Source organism: Rana temporaria, chromosome 9 (genome assembly GCF_905171775.1).
Source record: "Rana temporaria chromosome 9, aRanTem1.1, whole genome shotgun sequence".
NCBI lineage: Eukaryota > Metazoa > Chordata > Amphibia > Anura > Ranidae > Rana > Rana temporaria.
The window spans coordinates 99,488,928-99,501,201 of NC_053497.1; the positions used below are offsets into that span (position 1 = coordinate 99,488,928).

General features: G+C 40.7%; 1 protein-coding gene across 5 annotated transcripts in view; it reads left to right on the plus strand.

The window, feature by feature from the left end:
- Positions 1 to 12,274, plus strand: part of ARHGEF9 (Cdc42 guanine nucleotide exchange factor 9) — a 469,420-nt gene that overhangs the window by 387,384 nt on the left and 69,762 nt on the right. For all 5 annotated transcript variants that reach the window (XM_040323963.1, XM_040323964.1, XM_040323965.1 and 2 more), the window contains one exon: positions 4,296 to 4,528. In XM_040323963.1, coding sequence (XP_040179897.1) covers positions 4,296 to 4,528 — 233 coding nt within the window. The remainder of the gene's footprint in view (positions 1 to 4,295; positions 4,529 to 12,274) is intronic.

A 12,274-nucleotide genomic window follows, 5' to 3' on the forward strand; every position in this document is an offset into this window, starting at 1 on the left:
TTGTACGACGGGGGGTGGAATGAGTAAGGGGTCGTGTTTGCCCCCCCCACAAATAAATTAAGCACCCGCTCCCACTGAAAAGGCACCCACAAAAAAACTGCCTGCTCGCAGTTCTCCTTAGAATGTACATAGAAATATGCATGTGCAGCTCAGTTTCGATTCCGGCACAATTCCTGTGTGCTGGGATGACTGAGCGCCTATGGATACATAGATGTGCCTGCATCCTGCACAAAAAAGATGGCCATAGCCCAGCATGTAGAAAAAACGCCATTAGAAGATGCTGGTGGCGCCTCAGACCATTGAAGGAGAGGTGAGTATTGCAGACATTAGTAAACAGTGAAGGGTAATCAACAGGTCACCACCTCTGCATTTACTTTTCTCTCCTCCTGTGAGCATGTTTCTTGTTAGCACATGTTCAATACAGCACACCCAATTGGTCCAGTACTACCCATCCCGTTTTCAGTCTGACTTACACTGTATAGGGTCTGCATACAGCTGATGGGAGGTCAAATTCAGGCACTTTCACTAGTTGCATTTAATAAAAATATTATTTTTATGGAACAAATGACTGAATTTCTGTGATTTGTATATCTCCCTGGGGTTCAGGGTTAGTTTATCAAAAATACTTAATATGCTACTGGTGACTACATTAGTTTTATTTTTATCAGGCATGTTATCCTTTATTTTCCCATTCAGTAAATGCTTGCAGTTTGGAATGGAGTAGGACACTGTCATGTATTTTCTGCAGCAAGTGACCCCAGTGGGATGATGTCAGCTAAGTCTCAGTCCTGCTGTGACGGCCAAAACTGTGAGCCAAGCTTCCCTCTTTTCATGGATTGTATTTTCCATATTTCTATAGAGACATAGAAAGCAGGCTGCTGACAAGGAACTGCTGAAGCATACTTTCAGCATTTCTGTGCAACCAACCGTGTGTGTGGCAGATTCTCCATGGGAATATATATCAGAGAGGGGAAGCAGGAAGTTTAGTTTCAGCAAAGCCCTTCTAATTTAAGGACTAGATGTGGAGAAGATCAAACTGATCAAAGGGGGCACAAACCATGCTCCACTCCAGCGTAAACAAAAAAAGTAGTTCTGTTTTAGGTATAGTATATTTTTAAGTAAAAAGACATTTTCATTTTCTATATTGAGATTTGTTGCTACTCCCTCTTGTGGCCACGTGCTTATCCCTGCAGCTGTTCAGCAGGGATGCTGTCTGTATGGCCTTGTACACACTACCGTTTTCCGCGACAGAATCCATCAAGAAACTTGGTGGCAGAGCTTTTTTGCAGAGGAAAACGGTCGTGTGTATGTTTTTCATCGAGAAAACTGTCGTGGAAGTCGATGAGAAAAAAAGAGAATAAGTTCTCTTTTCCTCGTCAGGAGTCTCAATTTCCTTGTTGTGTTCCTCGTCGGGCTGGTTTACAACGAGAAACACGTTCGTGTGTATGCTTGGAAAACCCGCGCATGCTCAGAATTAAGTATGAGACGGGAGAGCACCTTCGGTAAAAGTAGCGTTCGTAATGGAGATAGCACATTCGTCACGCTGTAACAGACTGAAAAGCGCGAATCATCTCTTACCAAACTTTTACTTAACACGCAGTAACATGAGATTAGCAAAAGAAGCCCCAAGGGTTGTGCCAGTGGAATCGAACTTTCCCTTTATAGTGCCGTCGTACGTATTGTACGTCACCGCGTTTGAGAACGAGGATATTTGGTCTTGACAGTGTGTACGCAAAGAAAGCTTGTCAAGATTCTCGACAAGCCTGACAAGGAACTCGTCGAGGAAAACGATGTTTCTTTTACGACGAGTTCCTCGGTCGTGTGTACGAGGCCTGAAGCTAATAAAGCATAGCCTCATAGAGGGTCTCCTGTTTTCAGCCTGAGCAAATTTGCCATGAGACAGTAGAACTGCAAACCACAGCCAATGTGCAGCATTACAGAGTAGTAAGCCTGGACACTTTATAAATACAAAATGCCAGGCTCATGCACATCTAAATTTGACTTGGTCAGTATGCAGGTCATAGGTTTCAGTATCTTAACCCAGTGTTTCTCAACTCCAGTCCTCAAAGCACACCAACAGGTCATGTTTTTAGGCTTTCCATTATTTTGCACAGGTGATTTGATAATTTTCTGCCTTAGTAATTACCACAATTGTTTCATCTGAGGGAAATCCTGAAAACATGACTTGTTGGGGCGCCTTGAGGACTGGAGATGAGAAACCATACCTACAATCCTACATGCAATCAGTCATAAGCATATTTCAGATTGTACAAAACACACAATTACTCCCAGCACTTAAAGAGTACTACCAGAGGTCCTGAGATACAACAAGCCGTAGGTAGCAACAAGTGGACATCTGTCAGAAATGCTCAGCCGGTGCAGCCCCCCCACAGGTCAGGAAATTATCCAGTAGGCAACTAATAAGTAAACACAGGATGACACAAACGCCTAGTGCATTACCTGAGATTATATTGTAGAAATGTAAAAAAGTACAAAGTGAAAACTCACAAAGGTAGAAGATAAATGAACATGATAAACGCTAGGCACAATCCAGTGTGGGATTTGTGTGACCTGGATTTGATGCAATGCCTCAACGCTGGCTAATTGACGTGTTTCGGGAGCGTACTCCCTTCATTTTGTCCTTTTTTACATTTCTACAATAAAATCTCTAGTAATGCACTAGGCATATGCACCCTCTTGTGTTTTCTTTATATTTCAGATTGTACAAAGACAGTAAAGAAAAAAAAATGTAACTAGGATTTTCCTCTATACTAGACATGTGTGATTTGGTTCGTACCAAATGCATTTTCGTACGAATTTGTTAGTATTCGTACATTCGGATCAATTTGAACATCCGAATAGCCGAAAGAACCAAAATACAAAAATTATGAAATTATGAATAACCAAAAAAAAACGAACATGCAAAAATACAAACTTACGAATGGACGATCTTACGAAAATACGAAACACCAAAACAGTAAAAGAACGAAAATTACATCTATAACGAATGATTTGCATTTCGTATTTTCAATCCTTTGTCTGTTCGTAGTTTTGTATGTTCGTATTTCATTTGTGTGTTCGTAATTTTGTTTCTTTGTATGTTCGTAATTTTGTTTGTTCGTGTTCTTGAATCGTTCTTTTCAATGGACAGTGTAAGAAAGTGTATCTTAATACATATGTTCGTATTTTCATTCGTATGTTCGTAAATTTGTTTCTTTGTCTGTTCGTAATTTTGTGTTCTCAAATCGTTCTTTGGAATGGGCAGTGTAGTGAGTGATGTATCTTATTTAATATCTTAGCCAATCAGCTTATCTATTTTGTGTCTGAGTCACACTGCATTCCTGAATCTTTTTAGATTCAGTTGAGGAGGAGACTGAGTCAGGTCTCGTGACTGAGGGAGTGGGCTGGGAGTAAGTACAGGACTTGTTAGAAATTAAGCAAGATACACCCTCTCAAAATGGCGTACAGGGGCGGAGGCTACAGCCGCGTGTTGAAAACAAAACTAAAAAACATTATGAATGACCGCAATTTATTTACGAAAGTACAAATGCATTCGAAGCATGGTAGGAGGCTATAGCGGCGTTTTGAAAACAAAACTAAAATACAAGATTGCAAATGACCGCAATGTATTTACGAAAGTAGGAATCCACTCGAAGCATGGTAGTAGACACGAATCAATGAAAACAAAACAATGTTACGAATCAATGGAAAAGGCAATCTCACAAAAGTAACAATTACTAAATTACGATTAGTATACTGAATAAACGAAAATTATTATCTAACAAAATTACGAATTTTGAATCAACGAAAATAAATTAGACAGAATTACGAATCATTCAGTATCAACGAAAATAAAACTGTTACGAAAATACGAACGAGTCCGAATATGAAAACCTGCGTCTTACGAAATTACGAATCTTCACGAATCTATGGAAACGAGACGAAACAAAACAATTTTTTTTTTGTTGTGCACATGTCTACTCTATACGCTATTTTATCCAAAACTAAGAAATGTTTTGCTAGAGAGATATACTTAAAACTGAAATGTTCCAAATTGGAGGTATTAGAAAAAAACATAGGAGGTTAGGATCAAATTAGTCTATGACATTTTGAAGCAGTCAGTCCTTTATTCAAGGACTTGGTAAAACCTAGCACCCTACCAATTTATTTTTTATTTTTATTTTTATTTTTACTATAGTTATTAACTATAATTATTTGATTGTGATTGTTTAGAATAATGATAGGTCTGAAGTTCTGATTCTGATACCAATGCATGTCTTCTACTATTCCTGCAGCAAGATGGATTCTGGATATACTCAGAGTACTGTAATAATCATTTGGACGCCTGCATGGAACTCTCCAAGCTGATGAAGGACGGCAGGTACCAGCATTTCTTTGAAGCGTGCCGACTACTGCAGCAAATGATTGACATTGCCATCGATGGGTTCCTTCTGACACCTGTGCAGAAGATCTGCAAGTATCCGCTTCAGCTGGCTGAACTACTAAAGTACACAGCACAGGACCACAGGTAATATTCATGAACAAAAACTGGCATTAAATAAATGCATTTTATATCTTACTTTTTTTGCCTATTTAACTTTTAGCATTCTACTGTTTGCTAATGTATATCTGCATGTCCTATTTCATATTCAGATAGCTAGAAATTTGATAGCTTGTATCATGAGATCCTTAGCATTCACCTCAAATGACAATATATTTGTTCCTTATGCCCTAAACACATGATCGGATTTTCAGATTGTGTGTAACCCCATCTGAGTTTTTTCATTGGAAATTCCGATGAATTCCATCCGAGTTTAGATATAGAACATGTTCTATTTTTTCCCGATGGAATTCCGTCGAAATTCCGATGTGATTTGGCCGGGCAAAAGCCTGATCGTGTGTACGTGGCATAAGAAATGGGTTTACTTCATCCTTCTCACCATTACTTTATTACAGCCTTTATTGTGGTTTAGTAGCTGCCTGCCACTCATTAGAGGGCTGTGTTGTCTGCTGGTTAATCATACACCAAAGGCACCCATCCCAATGCATTCTTCTAATTAACGAGCTTTGAAGTCCGGAGGAGTAAAATGAATACATAAGGCTGAAATCAATAATGTGGCTGCAGTATCTCTTTGAGAAGATGGATTACCCTTCTCTACCGGCTCCTAGAGCCAATACCTTTTGTCTCTCTTTATTACAATGCAAGACAACAGGAATACAATGTAATAGGTCTGTCCTGTCTTTATTACTTTCCCTGTGTTATATCAGGTTACCTTCTTGGATTGTGTTTTATTTATTGACGATTGCTGTATGGTTGCATGTAATAGTGCTCATAAAATCTGACTAAGCCTGCTGTCTGCCTTTTTTTTTAATGCAGCTGCTCTTCAAGTGAAGCTACTGCATGAAATAATTGTTGCCAGTTAGATAACAGATTTTTAGCCTGTTTTTTTACGGAATGTATCTTTATACAGTAAAACCTTGGATTAAGAGTAACTTGGTCTGAGAGAGTTTTGCAAGACTAGCTAATTTTGTTTATAAAGTTTGACTTGATAAACGAGCGATGTCTTGATATACAAGTAGTGTCATGTCACAACTGAGTATAAAAGAGAAGAGAGGCGCCTCTAAGTGTAGCAATATGGTTACATTTAACCACTTGTCCACTGCAGTTTGAGAAAATAAGTCCTCTGTTTGTGCGGTGATATCTGAATGATGCCTGCAGCTACAGGCATCATTCAGATATCACCGTCTTCAGCCGGCGATTCTGTGCACAATAAGAATGATCAAAGCGGCAGTTCCGCCGCTTGATCATTCTTATAGGCAGTGGGAGGGGACGTCCCCCCCTCCCGCCGCCATCCGGTGCTTCTCCGGGCTCTCCCGTGCCATCGGGGGCCCGGAGAGCGAATCGGCCGGTGCTGGCTGGGAAAGCATAGAGGTGACTGGTGACCAGATGGTAATTCTAGCACTAAACCTCCTCTGTAACTCGAAAATAGTAACCTGTAAAAAAAATTAAAGCATTGTCTATGGAGATTTTGAAGTATCGAAGTTTGGCGCCATTCCATGAGTGTGCGCAATTTTAAAGCGTGACATGTTAGGTATCTATTTACTCGGCGTAACATCATCTTTCACATTATACACAAAAATTGGGCTAACTTTACTGATTTGTTATTTTTTAATTCATGAAACAGTTTTTTTTCCCCAAAAAAAGGTGTTTGAAAAATTATTGCGCAAATACCGTGCGAGAAAAAAAGTTGCAATGACTGCCATTTTATTCCCTAGGATGTCTGCTAAAAAATATATATATATAATGTTTGGGGGTTATGATAAATTTTCTAGCAAACAAATTGTGATTTTTACATGAAGGAGAGAAGTGCCAAAATAGGCCCGGTGGTCAAGTGGTTAATGAAGGTACAACATTTAGCAACTCACATGGTTGATGATTTAAAGAGGCACATCTAAGTATGCAGGCATTCGGGGTAAAGCTGTCCACATAGACCATCCCCTGCACCGCCATTGATGTCATCCCTTCCACGCTGCGCTCCATGAGCCTTTCAAGCCTCGCTTTCAGATCGCTCTACAGCAGGGTAGTCTTCCCGGTCACGATTGCAGACTGACAGCGGTAAGAGCCGGCAATGCAGAGAATGGTCTGTGTGGACAACTTTACCTCGGATGCCTGCATACTTGGATGTGCCTGTTTTAATCATCAACCATGTGAGTTGCTAAATGTTGTACCTTAATTAAATATAACCATATTGCTACACTTAGAGGTACCTCTCTTCTCTTTTATACTCTAGCTCCTGCTGGATTTTGCTTCTAATCCCCTTGTGGAGTCTTCCATTTGTGGATGGACATTTTATGGTTACACAACCTGGTCACATTGCTATACTCTTTTTATACAGTGGGGATCGAAAGTTTGGGCACCCCAGGTAAAGATTTGTATTAATGTGCATAACCAAGCCAAGGAAAGATGGAAAAATCTCCAAAAGGCATCAAATTACAGATTAGACATTCTTATAATATGTCAAAAAAAGTTAGATTTGTTTTCCATCATTTACACTTTCAAAATTACAGAAAACAAAAAAATGGCGTCTGCAAAAGTTTGGGCACCCTGCAGAGTTAATATCTTGTACTGCCCCCTTTGGCAAGTATCACAGCTTGTAAACGCCTTTTGTAGCCAGCCAAGAGTCTTTCAATTCTTGTTTGAGGTATCTTTGCCCATTCTTCCTTACAAAAGTCTTCCAGTTCTTTGAGATCTCTGGGCTGTCTGTCACGCACTGCTCTTTTAAGGTCTATCCATATATTTTTCAATTATGTTGAGGTCAGGAGATTGTGAAGCCCATGGCAAAACTTTCAGTTTATGCCTCTTGATGTAATCCCCCGTGGATTTTGAGGTGTGTTTAGGATCATTATCCATTTGTAGAAGCCATCCTCTCTTTAACTTCAGCTTTTTCACAGATGGCATCAAGTTACCATCCAAAATTTGCTGAAATTTTATTGAATCCATTTTTCCTTCTACTCGTGAAATGTTCCCTGTGCCACTGGCTGCAATACAACCCCAAAGCATGATTGATCCACCCCCATGCTTAACAGTTGGACAGAGGTTCTTTTCATTAAATTCTGTGCCCTTTCTTCTCCAAACGTACCTTTGCTCATTCCGGCCAAAAAGTTCTATTTTAACCTCATCGGTCCACAGAACTTGTTTCCGAAATTAATCAGGCTTGTCTATATGTTAATTTGCAAAGTTCAAACGCTGATTTTTGTGGTGAGGACGTAGAAGAGGTTTTCTTCTGATGACTCTTCCATGAAGACCATATTTGTACAAGTATCTCTTTATAGTGGAATAGTGTACCACAACTCCAGTGTCTGCCAGATCATTCTGGAGGGATCGTGCAGTCAAACGTGGGTTTTGAATTGCTTTTCTCACAATCCTGCGAGCTGTTCTGTCTGATATTTTTCTTGGTCTTCCAGATATTGCTTTAACTTCCACTGTTCCTGATGACTGCTATTTCTTAATTACATTCCAAACAGAGAATATTGACATCTGAAAACGCTTTGCTATCTCCTTTTAGCCTTCTCCAGCATTGTGAGCGTCAACTATTTTCAGTTTCAGTTTTCTAGACTACTGCTTAGAAGAACCCATGGTGCTGATTGTTAGGGCAAGGTCAGATGAGTCTGGGCATTTAAAACCTTTGAGATTGACATCACCTGGTCTTCCCAGACGATGATTGAGAACAATCCATGACACTGGCAGATCTCAGCTTTGCAAAGGGGGCAGTGCATGCTATAAATTCTGCAGGGTGACCAAACTTTTGCAGACGCCATTTTTTTGTTTTCTGTAATTTTGAAAGTGTAAATGATGGAAATAAAATCTATCTTTTTTGACATATTATAAGAATGTCTGAGGCCCCGTACACACGGCCGAGGAACTCGACGTGCCAAACACGTCGAGTTCCTCGTCGAGTTCAGGGATGAAGCCGCCGAGGAGCTCGGCGGGCCGCCTTCTCCCATAGAACAACGAGAAAATAGAGAACATGTTCTCTATTTTCTCGACGAGTTCCTCGGCGGCTCCATCGGGCCAAAAGTGTACAGACGACAGAGTTTCTCGGCAGAATCCAGCTCTGACCGAGTTTCTCGCCGAATTCTGCCGAGAAACTCTGTCGTGTGTACGAGGCCTGATCTGTAATTTGATGCCTTTTGGAGATTTTTCCATCTTTCCTTGGCTTCGTTATGCACATTAATACAAATTTTTACCTGGGGTACCCAAACTTTTTCGATCCCCACTGTATGGTCTATAAACTGAAGGACTTATGAAAAAATGGTTGTGGAACAAATCATTTAAGTTTCCATTGTTTTCTATGGGGATATTCTCTTTGATATAAGTGGTTTGGATTACAAGCATGTTTCCGGAACGAATTATGCTCGCAATCCAAGGTTTTACTGAACTACTGTTCTTGGGTCATAAACAGGGCAATTCAAAACAGCCACAATGAAACTTTCTGGCAGTAGTTCCTGCGCCCATTTTCACCTCTGTAGGTAACATTAAACATGCAGAAAATTCAGGTAGTTCTTCCGACTGCCATGTTAAGAATCTGTTGCTATGGCAGTGACAAATTCTTAAATAATTGACACCAGTTCTCAGATTAAGAAACTGGCAACTGAGATGGGGTACAGAGGTACTACAATACTCAGAGCGTACCCCACCTGTGCTAGGAATCTGTCATGAATGTGACAGCTTCCCGCAAGGAACTGGCCTTATCACCTATCAGCCAGGGGATTCCTTAAAGTGATTGTAAAGTCTCAGTTTTTTCTATAAAAATTACAAACACATTCTACTTACCTGCTCTTTTGTATTGGATTTGCACTGAGCAGCCCAGGTCCTCCTCTTCTGGGGTCCCTCTTCTGTACTCCTGGCCCCTTCATCCTGTTTATTGCCCCCACAGCAAGCACCTTGCTATGGGGGCACCCAAGCCAAGCTGCAGCTCTGTGCGTCCACTCAGATACGAAGCTACATCTCGGCCCGCCCCCTCCCTCTCCTAATTGGCTAACTGCCTTTGATTAACAGCAGCGGGAGCCAATGGCACCACTTCTGTGTCTCAGCCAGTCAGGAGGGAGAGTCCCGGAGGGCTGAGACACTTGTGGACATTGCTGGACAGAGATGGGGCTCAGGTAAGTATTAGGGGGGACTGAGGGGGGAGCTGCACACTAAAGTATTTTTAATCTTAATGCATATAATGTATTACGATAAAACACCTTCTGACTTTACAATCCCTTAACCAAAAGCTAAACATAAATGGGGACGCAGATGATATCATTACCCAAATATGAGCAATGCCAGTTTTTGGAAAACAACATGTCACTGGGTGGGCTGACCTGATGGGGAACTGAGATAATTATTCTCCAGCGGATCTTCTTTGCTTTTAATAGACAGTGCATGGCGAAATAGGAGCTATGAATCTCCCCACTGCCATGCAATGTCAATGAAAAATAAAGCGGACATGGTGGGAAAATAGTCTTTGAGTTCCCCACTAAAATCACTAGGGAGTGATTCTAACTGTTGGGGGCGTGGCTTACTGTGACACGTCACTGATCGCTGCTCCCGATGAGAAGAAGCAGACGATCAGTGACATATTACCAGGCAGAACAGGGAGATGCCTTGTTTACAAAGGCATCCCCCCATTCTGCCGTTCCGTGACCCAATCGCGGGACACCGGCGGACATCGAGTCTGCGGGTCCCACGGGCACAGTCATGCGCTCCCGCCATAGGGCATGTTTAAAGCAATGTATACAGTAAATATGTTCCTTTGCCTGCCCATGCCATTCTGCCGACATATATCTACGTGAGGCAGTCGGCAAGCGGTTAAAAAAGGATCAAAGTATTTAATAAGTAACTATAGACCTGTTAGTTTAACTTCTATAGTCAAGACGATAATGGAGAGTTTAATAAAAACACCACATAGACGAGTTCTTGCTGTAAAAAAATATTTTAAGCAACAGACTTTATGAAAGACAGAAATTGTCAAACAAACCTGATTTCTTTTTATGAAGAGGTAAGTAAAACCTTGGACAGAGGGGTGGCCGTGGCTGTATTATATTTGGATTTTGCAAAAGCATTTGACACCGTTCCCCACACAGGGCTAATGTGTAAGGAAAAGTCTACAGACTTGGAAAAATCAGTTTGTAAATGGATAGAAAACTGGCTAAAAGACAGAATTCAGAGAGTAGTGGTTAACGATCCATACTCTGAATGGTCTAAGGCTATCAGTGGTGTTCTCCAAGGTTCAGTGTTGGGACCCTTACTTTTTAATATCTTTATAAATGATATTGGGTCTGGGACTAAAAGGACAATTTCAGTCTTTGCAGATGACACCAAACTATGCAGTGGAATAACGTTCTAACAGGATATCTCTAATTTACAAGCCGACTATGCTCTGTCTAATTGGGCGACTATGTGGAAGATGAGATTTATTGTTAATAAATATATGCATCATACATACTAGGGGGAGTACAACTGGGGTGATCCATAGTGGAGAAGGATCTGGGTGTTTTAGTAGAACATAAGCTTAATAATAGCATGCAATGCCAAGCTGCGGTTTCCAAAGCGTGCAAAGTCCTTTCTTGTATTAAGAGAGGTATGGACTCCATAGAGAGAGAGAGATCATTTTGCCCCTGTACATATCATTAGTAAGACCTCATCTGGCATATGCAGTTCCGTTTTGGGCACCAGTTCACAAAAAGGCTATCGGGGAACTAGAGAGAGTGCAGAGAAGGGCAACCAAACTTATAAGAGGCATGGAGGAGCTCAGCTATGAGGAAAGATTAGAGGAGCTGTATTCTGTCTCACTTGTAAAGAGGGGATAAGGGGGATATGATCAACATGTAAAATTATATAAGGGGTCCATATAGTGAACTCATATAGTGAACTTGGTGTTGAGTTATTCACTTTAACCTCCCTGGCGGTATGATTCTGTCAGAAAAAACATGATAAAAGCGGTACCATTATTTGCAAGGAAATTTGGCGTTTTATATTGTAGGTCTGTAATTTTTAGAAATAACTCACTTAAATCTGACCAAACAAGATTCTAATAGGCATCCCAGGTATGACATTTTTTTAAAAACAAAATTATAAATTATAATATAATAAATAATTATAAATAATTATAACAAATAATAATATAATTATAATAAAAATTATTCAATAATGTAATCAAATCAAAATCACTGAAATTTTTTTTTATGACGAATTTCCCCACAAATCGCTATCGCACAATTCTGCAAGTGATTATAATTTATTATCGCTGTTTTTTAGCTGATCTAAAACTATTTTTGACATAAAGGGACACTTTTGGTTGCTATGGACAATCTACAGTTTGCAGGGAGAAAGAAACGTTTTTATTATATAAAATGACATGCATGACACAGGACAGACCACTAGGGACAAGGGGGGTGTGTTTTTTTTACATACAGTACTGTAATCTATAAGATTACAGTATACTGTATGTAAGGTGTTTGTTTACTTTTTTGAATTTGGTGCCGTTCTCCATCCCCGTGCGTCGTAACGTCGCAGGGAACGGAGATCGGCGTCACACGGAGGCACTGTGTGAATCGAGCGAGGTCCCACTCGCTCACACAGCGCGGTGGCATCGCTGGATCCAGGGACAAGGTAAGTAACTTGTGCCTGTGGATCTAGCGAGGCAAGCCCGAGTCTGACTCGGGGTTTCCGCTCGCAGCAGGAAAATCTAACCCCGAGTCAGACTCGGGAAGACCGCCAGGCAGGTTA